Source organism: Erinaceus europaeus, chromosome 21 (assembly GCF_950295315.1).
Source record: "Erinaceus europaeus chromosome 21, mEriEur2.1, whole genome shotgun sequence".
NCBI classification, from domain to species: domain Eukaryota; kingdom Metazoa; phylum Chordata; class Mammalia; order Eulipotyphla; family Erinaceidae; genus Erinaceus; species Erinaceus europaeus.
The window spans coordinates 2,505,053-2,525,771 of record NC_080182.1 but is presented as its reverse complement, the minus strand read 5'-3'; the positions used below and the strand labels follow the sequence as shown (position 1 = coordinate 2,525,771).

The window sequence follows — 20,719 nt, the reverse complement described above, 5'->3', positions numbered from 1 at the left end:
ATTGGCATTTTCTTTTAAAGTGTTTGTTGCTACTAAGAGCACCCTGCTGAAAAAATGATACTATGTTATTCCCGTTTTTAAACTTTTAAGTAATAGGACAACCAAAAATATCTGAAATTAGGAAAAAGCTCCAGTGTGAATGTATTTCAGGAGGGTGGGGAGTCTAGACTAGATTTCTCACATGGCTTTGTGTGTTCACAGCTAGCAAGTGTGAACTTGGCACAAGCAAACAGTTGATGTAGGAGAAATAAAGCCAGGGGTTTGAGAGAGCCTTCTTCCCTGGCCAGGCAATGGCATATTCTAGAAGCTACAGGTGGGGACTTCAAAGGAAGGAGTCACGTCCAGGCCTTGACTCCATTACCCAAATTTCATGTGTTTTCATGTTCTTATTTGGTACTTAAAAAGCACCAAGGTTTGGGATGATTAGCATGTGCTTGTGTATGAACTCCCAGTCTGAATATTATTATTGAATATTATTATTATATTATTAATAATTATCAATATTATCAATAATATATATTATTATATAATATATATTCAATATATTATTAATATATTATTAATGAATAATAATATTCATTATTACTTTAAAAAGCGTGTTAACATTCATTATTCCTCCAAGAATATTCTGGTTATTTAAATGACTTGAGTAACAACTGTTCAAATATTTGCAGTGCTGGTTCCAACAGTTAACGATTAATTAGAACTCATTCCAGTGATTAACTTAAATAAAATATCTGCCAGTATTTACATCTGTAATCATTAAATCTGGCACTGAAAGTTTAGGCACTGTTCTTAGAGCTAAAGCAATAAAAATGGAACACAGACATTCTCAAGATGATCTTAATGAGAGTAAGGGAGTGTTGCATTTGGAAATATTGGGGGCGGGGGAGATATACTCCACAGTGCTTGGGGGCACTTGGTGTCCCAGTTCTCTGTTCCTCCCTAGATCTGGTTCCTGCCCAGAGTCAGGCCTGGCGGGTCAGGGTTTTGTTTCTTTTTTTTTCCTTTTCCTACCAGCCACCCTCCAAATAACTCAGATCCATACAAGAGTGGCAGTTAGTTGCTGAGGGTGGCTTGGGGTTTGATGAGACAAGAGCTGACACAAGCTGATTCCAAAAATAGCTTCAGAGCCAGAGGTGTGCAGGGTCTCTGACTTCTGAAGACCTGTGCTCCTTGGGAAGTTGACATCTCTCAGGGGTAGCTGCCATGGCACAGCAGGAGGAGTCCAGAGTTCCACGCTGGAAAGACATAGATTCAAGTCTTGCTTTTCCCTATCAGCAGTTAATGTGATGTTAGGAAACATCTAGGTTCTTAGGTTATTATCTCTTTGGAGAAACCCCTGTCAGCTTGAGGATTTGAAGCAACATAGGCAAAAAATTCCTCACACATCATCCAGCAGTGATGTCCTCAGTGTGTGACCACCTCCCACCTTCCAGGCAGTTTATGCAGGAAGAGAGCAGATGGTCCCCTGGTGGGTCATTTCTAACACATGAATGCAGACAACCTCCCAGCCATGTGAGGGCATCCGGTAACGGGCTGTTTGTTCCTCTTTCAGATCTCTTCCCTCAGCTCCGAGCTCAGACCTCTCTGACACCCAGCAGTGAGCTCAGCAGCCCAGGCCAGAGTGAACTCAACAACATAGACCTGGCGGCCCTGTTCTCTGACTCCCCTGGTGACATTGGCAGCTCCCCTGGGGCTTCCGATGAGGCACTCAACTCTGGGATCTTGACTATTGACGTTACGTCAGTGAGCTCTTCTCTTGGGCCAAACCTCCCTGCTAATAATAATTCCTTAGGGCCGATGGAACCACTGGTCTTGGTGGCCCACAGTGACATTCCTCCGAGCCTGGACAGCCCTCTTGTTCTGGGGACAGCAGCCACGGTTCTTCAGCAAAGCAGTTTTGGTATGGAAGAGGTGCAGACGGTGAGCCCAGGCGCCCTGGGCTGTCTGGTTGCCCTGCCCATGAAGAGCTTGAGTCAGGACCCACAGACTCTGACTGAGAGCAGCCACTTAGCGGAGACCGCTGCCACGCCCACCTCTTCCAGTGCCCCCCGAGGAAACACCAGTGTCCCAGAACTGCTGACCCCAATCAAAGTGGAACCGGTCTCGCCCCCTCGCTTAGATGCTGGAAGGCAGCAGGAGCAAGGCAGAGAAGTGGCCCGCTCTGTGCTCTCCAGCCCCACAGAGAAACAGAGTCCTCAGAAAGACCCAGGGCTCAGTGCAGGGACCGGCAACTTCTACTTGGTATGAAGGGCTCTATTCAGTCACCACCACATAGCTTACTTCTCTCTCACTCAGTGTTGAGGATGCTCTGGAGTAATCGTTTTTGTGCAGACATTCCTTAACCGTTTGCAAAAGGACGGAGCCCTGGACTACATGTCTGGACATCTGAGGTCTGACCTTGGGTCTGGAACTGACCAGTTTTAATGACCTTGAGCAAATCACTTGAACTACCTGAACCTTAAATTCTCATTTATTTCTAAAATGAGGGGGTTTGGCTAGATGATCTCTGAGGTCTTCTTGAGTTCTGTGATCATGTGTTTCTTTTCTTGAAGGAAAAAAAAAACTGGGCTATTTCATACTGTTGAAATGTTCCGCCTTTATGCTTTTTATGTGATGACAAGTCCTTAGGGTTATTAGTGACCAGAAGGAAAGGAATCTTGACATCAATTGTCTTTAAAGGTTTAATGGAAACTTTAAAACCATACTAAAATACTGTTTTTAAAGCTAGAATTAGTGAGGATAAAAAGGGGTGGGAGCTAGAGCCTTTGTTTGTGGAGTACTCCAACTTTGAGGCTCAACAGTTAATATACTTTAACTCTATTTATGTCAGTTATACATTTAATATAATTTAAAATAATATAAAGATTCTTAGGAGAGAGTTTGACTGTGCCCTTAGTCTCAGATGGGAATGAATCGTCAATAGGGATTTTTTTTTTTTCCTTGTGGCGGAGGCTAAATTTGTTGGTAGTATTTATGTTGTTACAATGTCAGATATTGTCATACTGCAGGTTTTTTTTTTAAGTTAAATGTTTGAATTGGGATCCACTGTGAGAATTGTGGTAACCCATCTACCATGAAACCAAGCTCTGACTTCTTTCATTTGGAAAGAAGCACCTGTCTCTATCGCATTTCTTCAGAAAACTCCCCGCTAGTGGCGTGGCTTGGCTTGGCTTGGCTTTGCTAATCTCAGCTTCAGCGGCCCCCAGAGGTGGCTAAGTGGGCAGGTAGACTGAGCCACAAGTGGAGATGACCTCCATGGCTCCGATGAGGGGGGCTGCAGAGCCTGTGTTCAGGACCTCGGTTCCTCGGAGATGGGTGGCTCTCCAGTGGCTTCTGCAGAGCAGCAACTGGGTGGAAGCAGGAGGAGCGGGCAAGACCTTGATCCTGACCCCTTGTTCATTTTCTCGCTAGCTATGTGACCTTGGGCTGCCTCGATTCTCTGAGCACAGATGGTGTATGGTGAATGGGTTACAGGTATGCCTTGAGTTGTTGAGGGATGTTTTCTTGTAGTGCTAAGTGTCAAGTGTTTTCCTATAGAGCTTTCACAGATTTTCAACAGTTGAAGTTTTATTTGAAACCTAATTGGCTGCCTCAGTAAACTTCCTGAACTCAGTAACGTGCTAATTGTTTGGGTGTCCAAGAGTGGGTGGAGCGTCTGCTGCCAGCGGCCCCTGCAGGAGCAGATGAAACACAAGCTCCTCAGGTCAGCCACACCAGCGCTCCAGGCTCTTGATGAAACATGTTGGCAAGTGCCGAAGTAAATTAATTCTGAATCACCCAGGGAAGGCTGGTTCTTTGTTGTGGGCAACAGAGAAGTCTGTAACTCATTTTATAACAGTTGCTGTGTAAACAATTTTAATATGTTTTAGACTCCGAAGGAATAAACTTTACTTCTCTGCATAATAAAATCATGTATATTGTCCCAACTCTGATTTTGTCTAGCTGTCACTATAACCGGATGTAGCATTTGCTTCTCTGGGCCTTTGCTGGAGAGCCTCAAAGATGACTGGACTCTCATCTGTTCAGGAGACAGACTTAATAAGATTCAGTAGTTCCCTTGTTCCCCTTCATTTGCTGTTCAGATCGGGTGACTGACACACTTTTCTTTGGTCTCAGGAAAGTGGGGGCTCAGCAAGAACTGATTCCAGAGCCATTCAACTAGCCAAGAAAAAAAAGCAGAAAGGAACTGGGAGCAAAGCAGGTGAGGCTGTGTGTGTGCTACAGTGCTGGAGGAGTGAGTGGGCGAGAGCCCCCTCAGACTTCCTTAAGGACAGCACATGGAGTAGGTGTTTATCTGTTCTTTGTGCTTGCTTCATGTTTACAGCACCCTTTAACTAACTCCATAATATTATGTAACTTGGTGGGGGGGGCAGTATCAGAATTCTCCTGGCAACAGTGCAGACACATTGTATATACCTAAAGAAAATGGTGTGGGGTTTGGCAGCTGCAGAACTCCACTGCCTGTTACTTGGTAGATTCCTTCCTAAGGTAGAGCACAAGGCAGAGCAGGTGTGGGTAAATGGATGTGGGGACCTGATACTCAGTGCTTCTCACTCCTGACCTTGGCATTGAGAAACCCCTGTGGACAGGGCTGTCTCTGGGGGTCGGGTGGAATGGAGGTGGCATATAAGCCAGCCCTGGGTGGCACTGTGGATACCCAGCTCAGTCATGTTGGAACCACTTCATTTTAAAATGTCAGCAGTCTTTCTGAGTTAAGTGGACTAAGCAAGACCTGCGAGCTTGTGACCTTGTGCACCTATCTACCCGTCCACCCTGCGTATGAAGTAGTGAGAGACAGTGCTGAGAGGAGACTGCAGTAAGTCCTGATGGAAAGGTGACAACGAGCTCTTTTATTGTGTTCTGTATTTTGTTTGTCATGAGTATCTAAATTCTTTCTTAAAGTATTAATGGGCATGTAGGACCAGCAGTATACATTGTAGCTTTCTGTTAATAATATCTTGACTTCTTACGTGAAACAGTAGTGACTTTCTGTGTTAGATTAATCTGTAGTGGATGTGTTACCTGTCCGTGTTCATTGTCGCCGAGGAAGGGCTACCTCTACCATTTGCAAAATGCTCACCTGGAACTGGCAGAGATATATAGTAGTGTTTGGTGATGGTGGAACTGGTTGAAAGGATGTAGCATTTACTAGGCATGATTAATGAAGGGGATCAGATGCCTCATCAGTAATGAAATCCTGACAGACTACTGTGACCATTCAGGTAGATAGTACATGCTGTGCTCATTGCATGACTTTGTAGTGTCACATATAGAAGTGTTGAACTTAAGTTATTCTTGTAATGAAAAGATAGACCTAATGCTATTGTCACTTCTTTAAAAATTAATTGCATTTCTTTAATCTCTGACTAGTGTTCAGATTTTCAGTGGTCTGAAAATACTTGTCATAATTTTTTTTGTCAAACCAAAGTCTAAATAAGTCTCCTATCTTATTGCTGGTTCTTAAATATCTTTTATATGTGCAGATTTTTCTGTCCATCTCCTATGTATGTGTCAAAAGAATTTGTGTGGAGTCGGGCTGTAGCGCAGCGGGTTAAGCGCAGGTCGCGCAAAGCACAAGGACCGGCATAAGGATCCCGGTTCGAACCCCGGCTCCCCACCTGCAGGGGAGTCGCTTCACAGGCGGTGAAGCAGGTCTGCAGGTGTCTATCTTTCTCTCCTCCTCTCTGTCTTCCCCTCCTCTCTCCATTTCTCTGTCCTATCCAACAATGACAATAACAATAATAACTACAACAATAAAACAACAAGGGCAACAAAAGGGAATAAATAAATAAAATAAATATTTAAAAATATATATAAAAAAAATTTTTTAAAAAGAAATTAAAAAAAAAAAGAATTTGTGTTGTTTGTCCTGTCAAGTTGGCCAGTCTGGATTTTGTTGGGGTGGTTGGCAGGTCGTGGCGCACCTGGTTAAGCACACACATCACAGTGCACCAGGACCTGGGTACAAGCCCCTGGTCCCCACCTGCAGGGAGAAAGCTTCACAAGTGGTCAAACAGGGCTGCAGGTGTCTCTCTGTCTCTTTCTCTATTTCCCCTTCCCCTCTCAATTTATCTCCCTATCAAATAAATTAATTAAAATTTTAAAAATAACTGGAGTGTAGCTTAGCAGTTTTCTCTGTCTTCTGAGTTGCCTCTAAAGCACTGATTATATCTAGAGCCTTGATCTGATTGAAGCTTGATTTTTGGGAACTGTGTGTGTGTGTGTGTGTGTGTGTGTGTGTTAGGGAATAGGGGAAGAGGAAGGGAGCAAAACTCACAGGTGGTGATGGGCTCTTCCATGGGGCTCTGATTTCTGGTGTCCACATGTGTTGTCAGTAGTCATGGAGTACCAGTGACTGGATTTCTAAGGGGTTTACAGAAGGGTGACAATGGCATTGCTTTTTTGCTGCTGCCAAAGTGCCTTTGAGTGACTGCTTACATTACTTTATCATGAGGGGCTGGGTGGTGGTGCACCTGGTTAAGTGCACATATGTCTATGAGCAAAGACCTGGGTTTGAGTCTTCAGTCCCCACCTGTAAGTCTGCAGGTGCCTGTCTTCTTTTTCTTTCCCTCTCTATCTCCCCCTCTTCTCTCTCAATTTCTGTCTTATCTAATAAAATTGAAAAAAAGGGAAAAATTGACTGCTGGGAGTGGTGGATCCATATTGCCCGCAGGGAGCCCCAGCCAATAAACCTGTTGGTAAAACAAATTACCACAAGGTATAGGTCACAGGAAAGTCCAGATAAGTGTTTGAATCTTTCTCATTAGTCTTCAGATAATGAGCTGATTTCTTAACATTTGCTAATGGTGGTCATAGTATTTCTTATGGTTCGTTTACTGATTTGAGCATTTTTCTAGACTTATAAAGGAAGTGGAAACCTGGAGCCTGCCGTGATGCCACTAGAAAGCATTCCCGGTAAATACAAAGGCTCACTTTGCCTCTACCACGTCCTCCTTGAAAAGCCCTTTCAGAGTACTTGGAGAATATCTAGAGAGCAGAAGAATGGAAATATAGTCCCAGAATGCTTTTTTCTAAAACCCTTGGTACCAGCCATGTTTTCCTCACTGACATTTTATTTTGCTAGTGTTTTAAACCTGCCCCCCCCCAAAAAAAAAAAAAACAGATTGCCCTAGTTGGTAGTACTTCATATTATCACCCATGTGTACCTCCCAGCTGTGCTGTGCACCTAGCTTCCCCTGACTTCAACATCTCCTACAATTCTGGTCCACTTGCCAAGGCTACAAAGTAAGCCAGGACACGGTCTTGTGTCCTGGGCCACAGACTTTACCTGGACTTGACCAGCTTCCCACTCCTGGCCTTGTTTGGGTTCAGGATCCCATTTTGCATTTAGTTGCTACAACTCCTTGGCATCCTCTAGCCTGTCAGTTCTTCGCTCCTTTGTCATGATGCTTCTCAGGTGTGCTGGCTTTACTCTAGAATGTTCCTTTGTGTCTTGGTTGAACTGAGTTGGTGGATTTTTTTTTTTTCTTTTTTGAGCCAGAGATGAGGTACTGTTCTCACTGAATCTTGCTGGGGGTACAGGCAGTCAGTATATTGTAGGTGATGCTAATTATGACCCCTGCGTAAGTAAGGTGTCAGCCAGGCTGAACCACTATGAAGCTATCTTTTCCCCTTTGTGGTTAGCTAATGTTTATTTTGGAGGAGAGTCTTTGAGATGTGTGCAAATATGTGAATCCTTGAAGATCACCCTCACTCCTGACACCAACAACAAAGAGTCTCCAAGACTGCTCTCAGGTTCAGTGATTCTCTAGAAGATTGCCAACTCATGGTTATAACTTATTGCAGTGAAAAGATACAGAATAAAGTCATTCAAGGTGTGAGAGGCATGAGGCAAGGTCTAGGAGAATTCCTAGCATGAAGCTTCTGGCTGGATCCCCTGGAGGTCCCTGGAGTTGTGGACAGTTCTTACTTTTCTCATCAGGTAATATGTTGCCAACTGAGGGGGACTGACCAGAACCATGTCTAGACATGATCAGGTCTTGATTGCTAGTTCCAAATGCTTCTTAAAAATATGGATAGTCATGTGACTGTAAGTCTTGAATAGGCCACTTCTGCTCTTTCCTACTCTGTAAAATAGCAGAATGGATGCCTCCTTTGGACTCTTGTGGGGATTAAATGAGGTGATGCAGGGAAAGTGCCAACCAGCACTTAAAAAGCCGGCTCATTTGTGTTGTCATCATTGCCATATGCAAAGAAAGAACATGTAAATGTCCGCAGATTCAGACTCCATGACAATAAAATTGGAGCCTTTTTCACAAGACAGACATAGTCAAAAATGAGCACAAACAATTCCAACAGCTGTAGGTGAAGATAGCATTTCAGAGACTTTCCTTGCACAGTGGATACAGATGGATTCTTGTCGTCCTGGAATGTGTGCAGGGCTCTTGGGAAACAGGAAACACCAAAGCCTGACAAGAACAGACCTCCTAATGGAGAGCTGTAGATCAGTAAATTATAAAAATAGAGGGAGATGTTCTCAATAAAACATACTCCGGATCTGGCAGCATACTGAATCTAACATTCTGGCTAGTGGGGTTTGGTCAGTGACTTTGTGCTAGGAAGTCTGCTGCTCAGCTTATCACCTGATTAGGTCAGTGAAGAACCTGATGTTAATAATCAGCAGATTCTGTGTTTTACAAATTGATGCTCTTCATTGACTAAATTAAGAGCCCAAACTAAGAGCTCCGCATCCTGAATGGTGACTTGCTATAGGTATTCCACACCAACAAGGAATCGCTTGGATTGCCATCAATATCCTGGATATCTAATGTTCTGGAAGTCCTTACTGTTGAAACAAGAACTTCAGAGAAAGGCATATAATATCTTCCTGATAGCTTGTTAATCCATTTGAAAATCCAGAAAAATCAACTGAAAAGCGGTTAGTACCAAGAAGATACTGTAGTGGCTAGTTGCAAAATCTGTGTATGCCTGTGCAAAATTGCAAGATACTTAGGAGAAGATTTCATTAGTGGGCAGGAATTAAACAGGTGACTAAACTTGCCTGCCAGACAGGAGATAGAATGTTCCTGGATGGGACCATGACTTTCCTTGTTACTGGTCCAGCTGTGGGCCGGGGGGTGGGGGGGGGAGAGCTAAACAGCTCAGACACTGCTGCTTGCCTTCTGATTGGGAGATTGGGGAGGGGGGATTTGCTAAGTAAGAAATCTAGTGTTGGTGCTAGGGAGACAGCAGGATCGTTCTGCAAAAGATTTTAATGCCTGAGACTCTGTAGTCCCAGGTTCAATCCCCGGCACCACCATTGGCCAGAGCTGAGCAGGGCTCTGATGTGTGTTTGTCTATCTCTCAATAAAATAAAAACAAAAAAATTGTTTTAAAAAGATGCATTTATGAAAAACAAATATAGTAGATAAGGGAAGAAAACAGAAGAGAAACACTACAGCAAATGGTAAACATAAACAAAAGGGTGACAAGAGGTCTGGAGGCTGATGGGACAGAGAAGGTAACACTTGGAGGTGACTGCATGAAGTTGAAAGGTGGGACTGCCCAGATAAGAACTCTTAGCAAAGTAGTCAGAGAGCTGGTGAGAGGCCAGACTGTTGACTGCGTTGGAGATCTTTGCCAAGACATTGGCTTTCACTCGTAGTCACATGGGGAAGCAGATTTAGAAAAGTGACGTGCTGTCTTGCAAAGGACCATTCTAGCTCCTGTTTTGAAAATAAACCATAGGGACAAGGAGGAAGCCAAGTGAGCAGGTAGGGATTTTTGAGAGGGGGCTGGGATCAGAGTCAGCTGCTCCATGGGGAAGTGGTGGAAAACTCGGTGTATTTGGAAGTTGCAGTCACCAAGATTTGCTGACAGCTGTTGGTGCAAGAGAGAAAGAAGTCATCATCACAGCCATGCAAACTCTTCCCACAGTATTTTAATGCAGTTCTTTTTGAGACTCCTGGGAGATTTCAGAACCATGTGGAAAAACCCATGGGCATAAGGAAATGTGAGAAAACTAGCAACGTTTTCAACAACTGTGTAATAGCTGTGCTTGTCAGAACATCTCAGGAGCTACAACCACTAAAATAGGTGGTGTTGGTGTGCCTTAGGCAGTGTGGGACACCAATGTATCCACACTGAGAGACAGACCTAAGAGCCTGTTTCTTGGGGTGTGTGAAGGCTACCTTTCAGTTACTGACCAATTGGAGGGCTTATGGGAGACAAGACCCCAAAACAGTGTTAAGAATGAAGTCTCTTTGCTCTCAGAATCTCAAAGTTTTGAAAAAGCAATGAAAAACCAACCTTTGCCACTTCTGGGCACTTTACTTGGGTTAGATCATGCTTAGTCTTCACGGGAATCTTATAACGTGGAATTCTTTGCTACCATCAGCTGGCCCAGAGTCCAGGGTGCAGTGCAGAAGCACTGACCCTGAATATTATTCTTCAACAAGATGGCTCAAAGCAGAAAGGGCTTGAAATGATCAGATGCATTGACTGTCCTGGTAGCTGCAGAAGGCTCCTGGCAGGCACAAGGACATTGTTACCAGAATGCACTTGACCTTCACCAGCAAGGGAATCCAGCCTGCCTGCACAGTTGGTGGAAGGTGAGGTGCATTGTCAGGCTTTCCTGGTGAGAGCCTCATGGGGATGTAATACAACATTTCTGGAGGGTCACTCAATGCTTCAAGAGACCGGAAGTGTGTCTAACATTCAGGTTTTGTTACAGCATTTCTGAGATTTATCTCAGTGACATCAGTGCAGAACTTTAGGCATCTGAGCTACAAGTCCCCTCCCATGTCTTCCCTTGTCATATCTGTGAGAGCAGAAGGGCCACATGGAGCGAAGGCTGCTAGGCCCTTGGCTGTTTCCTGCTGTTATCACCACCAACTGCCTTTTTTTTTTTTTTCTTCATTTCTTTATTGGGGAATTAATGTGTTACATTCAACAGAAAATACAATAGTTTGTACATGCATAACATTTCCCAGTTTTCCATATAACAATACAACCCCCCAGTAGGTCCTCTGTCATCCTTCTTGGATCTGCATTCTCCCCACCCACCCACCCCAGAGTCTTTTACTTTGGTGCAATACGCCAGTTCCAGTTCAGGTTCTACTTGTTTTGTTTTCTGATCTGGTTTTTCAACTTCTGCCAGAGAGTGAGATCATCCCATATTCATCCTTCTGTTTCTGACTTATTTCACTTAACATGAATTTTTCAAGGTCCATCCAAGATTGGCTGAAAACTGAAGTCACCATTTTTTATAGCTGAGTAGTAGTCATATATATACCATAACTTGCTCAGCCAAACATCTGTTGTTGGACACCTGGGTTGCTTCCAGGTTTTGGCTATTACAAATTGTGCTGCCAAGAACATATGTGTACACAGATCTTTTTGGATGGGTGTGTTGAGTTCCTTAGGATCTATCCCCAGGAGAGGAATTGCAGGATCATAGGGTAGGCCCATTTCTAACCTTCTGAGAGTTCTCCAGACTGTTCTCCACAGAGGTTGGACCAATTTACATTCCCATCAGCAGTGCAGGAGGGTTCCTTTGACCCCACACCCTCTCCAACATTTGCTGCTATTACCTTTTCTGATGTGTGACATTCTCACAGGAGTGAAGTGATAACTCATTGTTGTCTTTATTTGCATTTCTCTGACAATCAGAGACTTGGAACATTTTTTAATGTGTTTCTGGGCCTTTTGGATCTCTTCTGTGGTGAATATTCTGTCCATGTCCTCCCCCCATTTTTGGATGGGGTTATTTGTTGTCTTGTTGTTGAGATTTGCAAGTTCTTTATATATTCTGGTTATTAGCCTCTTGTCTGATGTATGGCATGTAAAGATCTTCTCCCATTCTGTGATGGCTCTCTTGGTTTGGGTTGTAGTTTCTTTACCTGTGCAGCTTTTTAATTTGATGTAGTCCCATAGGTCTATGCTTGCCTTACTCTTGTTTGTAATTGGATTCGTTTCATTGAACATGTCTTGAAAATTTATGTGGAAAAGAGTTCTGCCAATAATTTTCCTCTAAGTATCTGATACTTTATGGTCTGACATCCAAGTCCTTGATCCACTTGGAATTTACTTTTGTATTTGGTGAAATATAGTGGTCCAGTTTCATTCTTCTGCATGTTTCAACCCATTGTTTCCAACACCATTTGTTGAAGAGACTCTGCTTTCCCCATTTAATAGTCTGGGCCCCTTTGTCAAAGATTAGATGTCCATAGGTGTGGGGGCTTAGTTCTAGGCTCTCAATTCTATTCCACTGGTCAGTGTGTCTATTCATGTTCCAGTTCTAAGTAGTTTTAATGACAATGGCCCTATAATACAATTTGAGATCTGGGAGTGTGATGCCTCCGGTTCTGTTCTTTCTTCTCAAGATTGTTTTGGCAATTCTAGATCTTTTCTGGTTCCAGATAAACATTTGTAGCATTTTTTCTATTCTCCTAAAAAATGTGCTTGGGATCTTGATGGGGATAGCATTAAATTTGTAGATGGCTCTTGGTGTAGTATATTCATTTTGATGATATTAATTCTTCCAACCCATGAACATGGAATATCTTTCCACTTCTTTGTGTATTTTTCAATTTCCTGGAGTAATTCATAATTTTCAGTATACAAGTCTTTCACTTCTTTGGTTAGGTTTACTCCTAGATATTTTATTGTTTTTTTGTTGCTGTAGTAAAAGGAATTGATTTCTGGATTTCAACTTCTTCTAACTTAGGTGTTTGCATAGAGGAATGCCACTGACTTTTGAATGTTAATTTTGTAGCCTAACACCTTCCTGTATTGCCTGGTGATATCCAAAAGCTTCTTGCTGGATTCCTTACATTTTTCTATATATAATATCATGTCATCTGCAAATGGGGATAATTTGACTTCTCTTCCGATCTGTATTCCTTTAATTCCTTGCTTCTGCCTGATTGCTATGGCAAGAACTTCCAGCACTATGTTGAATAGTAATGGTGATAGTGGGCAGCCCTGTCTAGTACCTGATCTGAGGGGAAATGCTTCCAGTTTTTCACCATTGATAATGATGTTGGCTGTAGATTTGCTATATATAGACTCCACTATCTTCAGGAATTTTCCATCTATTCCCATTTTTTGTAGTGTTTTGATCATAAAGGAATGTTGTATTTTGTCAAAGGTTTTCTCTGCATCTATTGATATGACCATGTGGTTTTCGGTGTTGTTTTTGTGGATGTGGTGGATCATATTGATTGATTTACTTATATTAAACCAAGCTGCATGCCTAAAATAAACCCCACTTGGTCATGATGAACAATCTTTTTAATATACTGCTGTATCTGGTTGGCTAGAATTGTGTTCAATATTTTAGCATCTATGTTCATCAGAGATATTGGTCTCTGTAGTTTTCTTTTTTGGTTGTGTCCCTGTCTGCTTTTGGTATCAAAGTGATGTTAGAAGCTGGAAGGGCCTAATCCAGTGTCTTCAATCTTCTGGAAGACTTTTAAAAGTAGAGGTATTCTTCTTTGAAGGTTTTGTAGAATTCATTTCTAAAACCATCTGGTCCAGGAATTTTTTTGTTGGGAAGGTTTTTGATAACTGTTTCAATTTCATTAGCTGTGATGGGCCTGTTCATGTTATCCACTTCCTCTTTACTAAGTTTTGGAAGTTGGTAGGTATCTAGGAAATTGTCCATTTCTTCCAGGTTCTCTAGCTTGGTGGCATATAGTTGTTCATAGAAGCCTCGCATGGTATGTTGAATTTCTGTGGTATCTATTGTGTTATCTCCTGTTTCATTTACACTCCGATTTATTTAGGTCTTCTCCCTTTTTTGCTTTGTGAGTATGGCTAAAGGTTTGTCGATTTTGTTCACTCTTTCGAAGAACCAATATTTACTTTCGTTGATCTTTTGTATGGTTTTCTTATTTTCAATGTTATTGATTTCTGCCCTAAGTTTAGTCATTTCTGTCCTTCTGATTGCATTAGGGTTCCTTTGTTCCTCTTCTTCTAGGTCTTTAAGATGTGCAATCAGGCTGTTTATTTGTGCTTTTTCTTGTTTCCTAATGTGTGCTTGCATAGCTATGAACTTCCCTCTCAGGACTGCCTTAGCTGTGTCCCAAATATTTTGATAGCTTGTGTCTTCATTTTCATTGAATTCTCGAAACATTTTGATTTCTTCCTTAATTTCCACTTTGACCCAGAGGTTGTTAAGAAGTGTACTGTTGCGCTTCTACATTTTGGCACTGTTACTAATCTTTTGTTGATTGTTAAGTGTTAGTTTAATTCCACTGTGGTCTGAGAAGATGCTTGGGATGATTTCAATGCTCTTGAATTTGCTGATGCTGTCTTTGTGGGCTAAAATACGGTCTATCCATGAGAATGACCCATGGGGACTTGAGTAACATGGGTATTCCAGTTTCTTGGGATGAATGACTGAAAATGTCCAGTAGTTCTAGTTTATCTATCTCGTCATTTAGCTTCCTCATGTCTTTATTGATTTTCTGGTTGGATGATCTGTCAAGTTGAGAGAGTGGGGTGTTGAAATCCCCTACTATGACTGTGTTTCTGTTAATATATTGCTGTAGCTCTTTCAGTAGATGTTTGATGTATTTAGATGGCTTCTTATTGGGTGCATAGATGTTAATAATTGTTAAGTCCTCTTGATTGAGTGATACTCTGAGCATTAAGTAGTGTCCATTCCTATCTCTTTTAATCTTATCTATTTTAAAGTCTATCGTGTCAGATATGAGAATAGCTGTTCCTGCCCTTTTTTGTGGGCCATTGGCTTGTATGATAGTTTTCCATCCTTTCACTTTCAGTCGGTGTTTGTCTTGTTGAATTAGGTGGGTTTCCTATAGACAGCATATTGTTGGGTTGTGTTTTCTGATCCATCTTTCTACTCTTTGTCTTTTAATAGGTGAATTCAGGCCATTGACATTTATTGATATCAAAGATTGAAGATATTTTAACACCATTCTTGTAGAGTTTTAGAGTGTTCTGATATATGGCCTATTTATGGTGGTCTGACTCTTTATAGGAGACCTTTCAGAATTTCTTTCAGGGCAGGCTTGGTGATGGTTGATTCCTTCAACTGTTGCTTGTCTGAGAAGGTTTTGATGCCTCCATCTAGTCTGAATGACAGTCTAGCAGGATACAGTATTCTTGGTTTAAAGCCTTTCTCATTAAGTATTCGATAAATATCTTGCCATTCTCTTCGGGCCTATAGTGCTTGTGTGGAGAAGTCTGCTGTTAGTCTTACGGGTTTTCCTCTGTAGGTGACTCTTTGTTTTTCTCTTGGCAGCCTTCAGGATCCTTTCTATATCCGTATTCCTTTCCATTCTAAATATGATGTGTCTTGGTGTCTTTAGGTCTGGGTTAATTCTGTTTGGGACCCTCTGGGCTTCTTGAATCTTTATGTCTTTGATGTTGTCTAGACTAGAGAAGTTTTCAGCTATTATGGCCTGAAGAATGCTTTCTTCCTCTCCCTCTCTTTCTTCCTCTGGTAAGCCAATAATGTGTATATTGTTTCTTTTGAAGTCATCCCATAGGTCTCTGTTGTTCAGTATCCCTTAATCTCTTTTTGAGATCTCTTACTTTTTTTTTAGGTGTCTCTAATTCGTCCTCGATCCTGCTAATTCTGTCTTTAGCCTCATTGATTCTATTCTCTCTCCCCTCTACTGTTTTCTGGAGTTCATTTGTTTTGTTACCCTGTTCTGATACTGTTTTAGCTTGTTCAGCTAGTTGTGTTCTTAGCTCAGCTATTTCAGCTTTCAGCTCTCTAATAACCTTGAGATAATTATTGTTTTCTTCCAGAGTCTCATTTGTTGTTTCTGTATTTCTGATGACAATTCTTTCAAACTCTTTACTCACTCCTCTGACTATTTCCTTAACTAGTGTTTGGATGTTGACCTCATTATCTTGTGCTTAACAGTTGTTTCTTTAATATTTTAAGAAGTTAACAGTTGTTTCTTTAGTATTTTAATCCCTGATGTGCAGCTCAGTGGCTTAAAAGCCTCTTTTTCTTCCCTGTAGGCTATGGGAGCTGGAGGGCTTTGAAACTATAAGTAAGCTTCTTAGCTTAATCACTGACTCCTGACCAAGAGATATTCCAGTGGTTATGCAGAGACTTTCACAGCCCCACTGCTATGCCACCAAGGTATAGGTCTTCTCCTAAGTTTCCTGCTTAGTTCTCAGTCCCCTGGTGTCAGCCCAGGGCCTCACTGCCACTGCTTCAGATTCTGAGGGCAGTAGCAATGGAGACTCAGAGTTGCACTTGGTGAGTCTCAAGGGAGTCCTCTCCTCCCTTCAGCCGTCCCCTTGTTGGTGGAACAGACTGGAGGTGTTGTCTTAACTAATAAACTGCCAGACTGTTAGCAGCCACTTAATCTCTCCCTAGACTCCTCTCTGTCACCAGCCACACGTGTTTGCACTCATGGGTGATTTGGTGGGTTCCTGAAGTCATTCTAGTCCTGTCTTGTTTCAGTCCCAGGTGGTCTCCTTTGGTAGTCCTAGTTGATCCCGGAGAGGAGAGGAGGGGAGGGAAGAAGAGGGGAGGTAAGGAGAGGAGGGAAACAGATCTGCTGCTGCTCGTAGCCCCGCCTCTGGAAGTCTCTCCCAACTGCCTTTTCTAAGAGGGGAAACAGTTTAGTCTTTACTAAAGGAAATAGAAAAAGACACAAGGATATGGAAAGATAAACTGTGCTATTGGATTGGAAGCATTAACATGATTAATATGACCATTCTACTCAGAATCATGTACAGATTTAATGCAATTTCTATTATGGTTCCACCAAATTTCTCCAAGGGAATAGAACAAGAACTATGAAAGGTTATCTGGAGCTAGAAAATACCCAGAGTTGCTAAAACAGTTCTGAGGAAAAAGACCAAGAATGGAGGTATCACGCTTCCAGATCTCAAGTTACACTACAGAGCTATTATAATCAAAACTTGCTAGGACAGAAATAGATACTTGTACCGGTGGAATATATTTGAGGGCCCAGAAATAAGCCTCCACATCTAGAGGTAGCTGATTTTTGGCAAGGGGTCCAAAACTTTTTTTAAACCTTTTTAATTTTATTTATTTTCCCTTTTGTTGCCCTTGTTTTATTTATTTATTCTCTTTTGTTGCTTGTTATTATTGTAGTTACTACTGTTGTTGTTGATGTCGTTGTTGTTAGATAGGACAGAGAGGGGGAAGATGGGGAGAGAAAGATAGACACCTGCAGACCTGCTTCACCGCCTGTGAAGCGACTCCCCTGCAGGTGGGGAGCCGGGGGCTCGAACCGGGATCCTCACACCAGTCCTTGTGCTCCATGCCACATGCGCTTAACCTGCTGCGCTACTGCCCAACTCCCAACTTTTTTTTTTTTAACAAGTGGTGCTGGTAAACACTGGGTTAAAATGTGCAGAAAAATGAAATCATATCACCGTTTACAAAAGTCAACTTAGATGAATCAAAGACTTGGATGTTAGACCATCACATCACATGGAAGACAATGTTGGCAGAACACGTCATAGTCTTTGTTTTGGAAACATCTGTGAAGGATCAAGCCTAACGGCAAAGAAAACAAAACAGTAAGCCAATGGGGCTGCTTCAGACTGGTTGGGGAGTCTTGACAACAGCTGGGTAAACAGTCCCTGGTGGTGCACTTGAAAGAGAAAGTCAGAATCACACGGAGGACTTTTTCACACACCACTGCTACATCGTGGGAGGAGTGGGGGTTCAGATGTGGCCTGTGATTACAGAAGTGAACAGATTGCAGACCTGCCAACATGGGGGCCACGCCTTTCTTTGCTTTTGGATGCAGCATGATTTCACTCCCGCTGCCCATGGGATTTCTCTGCACTGCTGACCTTGACCTACTCGTTGTTAGATCCCTGCAGGTCTGGGCAGCAATGAGTCACTGCTTTGCACTGCTGTGTCGAGTGACATTCCCCACAGTATACTCAGGCCAAGCCCAATGCTCTTTTCCATCCCCATAGCTGTGGTTTTGTGGGCTGGCAGAGGTGCTGAATGGTGGTGGACCCTGTCACAGTGGAGAGCTGTGAACTCTTTCCATGAATGATCCATGAACTGTGCTGTGTGGTGAGTGACTGACAAGGACTCAGGCACTGTCATGTAGGCCTGCCTCCGCTTACTGTCAGCCGTCACTTGTTTCGGCTTGCTGCATGCCTTGCCTGTGGTGTTCTGCTGATGATTGCTGGAGTACACATCCCCTGTCTCCCTGGCTGCTGGCCCAGCTTGTTCTGGTCTTTCCACCACCTGACTGAAAGCCCTTCTACGCAGGCACGTTCCTGACCTGGTGATGGGGAAACCTCTGCTTAACATGAAAACCATAAGAGAATTGAGCTGTTCTTGCTAGTCTGGCGATGCCAGTCACAGTGACAGATCCGAGGGGCAGTGCCTTGGGCTCTAAAGTCCTGGCTCTCTGGAGACAGGAATTGGGTCCAAGGTCTGCTTCTCCACTTGCAGTGGCCTTGAACAAGTGTCTCATCTCTGTAGCACCACACCTGGACTACCTCTTTAGTGGCTGTGAGGGTGACATTCAAGGGTTCTTATAAAACACTTAGCCCAGTGCTAACTATACTAGACCCATAGATTTGACTGCTTGTCTATTTCAGTCATCACACCTTTTTTTTTAAAACCTACATTCGAGACTTCATTGAAACTAAATAAGGAAAACAAAAGTAGGACTTTGTAGTTCCAACCCCACCCCCACCCCTACCACCTGCCTTGGCTTCAGTAACAAGGGCAGAAATCTCACCTGGCGAGAGAACCTCCTCTTTGTACAGGCCTGTGCTCGCCACCACCACCACCCCTTGTCTGGCCCTGTCTCTTCTGTTCTCTGTACTGTGGTGGCCCTGGGTTCTAGAAGGTGTCCTGCCGCATGGATGAACTGTCCTGTATCCTGCCCCACTTTCTCTGTCCCTGTCCAATAATAAATAAATAATAGAGATAGAAATTGAGAGGGAAGGAGAAGATAGAGAAGGAGAGAGACACCTGCAGCTCTATTTCACCATTTGTGAAGTGGACCAGGTGGGGACCAGGGGCTTGAACACGGTCCTTGGGCACAAGTGTGTGCACTTAACCAGTTAGGCCATCATCTGACCTCGTTTTCCCTGTCTCTCTGGGAACTCTGTCCATCCTTTGCTCTCTCAACCTTTAGTATCACCCTGACCAGCTGTAGTTGTCACTACAGTTTTGATTTTCACATACTTGGAGACGCCTTGCCAGGCTCCCAGCCAGGTTGGCCACTGAGAGGATTGGCAGGGGATTGGGCAGAGGAAAGAAGGGGGACAGGACCTCATTGTGCCCTGGCGGGTTCTGTGGTGATGACTGAGTCTCCCTCTGTTCCCTACCATGCTGGTTCATGTGTGCTGCCCCTCTCGTGCACTCTGGGTATCTGATTCTTACTGCGCCATCCCGGCTGCATTGTCTGCTATGATACAGCATGGACTGGGGTGCGGGTGGGGAGTACGGCTGGCTGCTCCTCCCACCTTAGCAGCTTAGCTAGGGTAGCAACTGTGTTAGAGTCACCTCAGTATCCCCAAACCTTGCTTAGAACCTCATGGCATTGGTCCCCAAGATAACTCTGTACCTCTTCACTGCATGTGGACTATAGTTTATATGTACAGTTCTGAAGGGTATAGGTCTCTATGCTTACAGCACAGCCAGCAAGCAACTGTAAGCTGGGTGCTTAGGACTACCACTGGAAACTATACTCAGCATAGAGAAGATTCAGCCAGTCTCTGCTGGAAGATGACAAAGCAGAGATCTCCAGTTACTGGACACATCTCAGATAAAAGCCGTGCGGCTAGGTTAAACATAAATTTAAAAAATGTAAAAGGAATAGCTTTCTCTGGGTGGTAGAGTTACAGATTTGTCTTTATTTTTTTCCAAAGACTAAGCCCATACTATTGACATCATCTGTGGAATGCTCCTTTGTAACCAGTTGTACTCAAGTTGAGTTCAGCCACCAACATTGCTTGGTGTCCCCCACTTATCAGCACAGCTTCCCCGCCCCCAGTCCCACTACATCTCCCTTTGGGGAACTACATGAAGACCAAGACATTCTTTGAGCTGAACTTAAAATTAGCAGTGTTCACTTGGATGTTAAAGGAACCGAATAAAAGATGCACATTATCAAGATTACTGCCACATAAAATCACAGATTTGGATAGTGTGCTTACTTTGATGTGTGCTTGGTTTGAGCCAATTTGAGTGAGATCAATTTTTCATACTTTACTGACTATTCTAACAGAAAACCAACTAATTAGATAAAATATTTGTCTTTATAATTACTTGAGCTGATTCCCCTCAGTTTTCTTAAGGAACCACCCCTAAGTTGAGTTAAGGAACCACCACCTCTTCCTTTCTATTTGATTACCTTCTCTAAGCTTTCCATAAAAGTAACTAATATAGGGGGTCAGGTTAACCTGCACAGCAGGTTAAGTGCACATGATGTGAAGCTCAAGGACCAGCCTAAGGGTCCCAGTTTGAGGCCCCAGCTCCCCAAGTCACTTCACAAGCTGGTCCTGCAGGTGTCTGTCTTTCTCTCCCCCTTTCTGTCTTCCTCTCCTCCCTCAATTTCTCTCTTTCTTATCCAACAACAACAGCAATAACAACAACGATAAACAAGAAGGGCAACAAAAGGGGAAAAATAGCCTCCAGGAGCTATTAGTGGATTCATAGTGTAGGCACCGAGCCCCAGCAATAACCCTGGAGGCAAAAAAAAAAAAAAAGTAACCAATATAAGTGTACTGATAGTTTGCTTCCCTTTTT

The 20,719-nt window shown here is 43.1% G+C and overlaps 1 protein-coding gene across 1 annotated transcript in view; it reads left to right on the top strand.

Moving 5' to 3' along the window:
* ZXDC (ZXD family zinc finger C) overlaps nt 1-20,719 on the top strand; it is a 48,033-nt gene that overhangs the window by 14,136 nt on the left and 13,178 nt on the right. The window contains exons 7-8 of the mRNA XM_060180256.1: nt 1,559-2,247; nt 4,123-4,207. Of these exons, the coding sequence (XP_060036239.1) occupies nt 1,559-2,247; nt 4,123-4,207 (774 nt within the window). The remainder of the gene's footprint in view (nt 1-1,558; nt 2,248-4,122; nt 4,208-20,719) is intronic.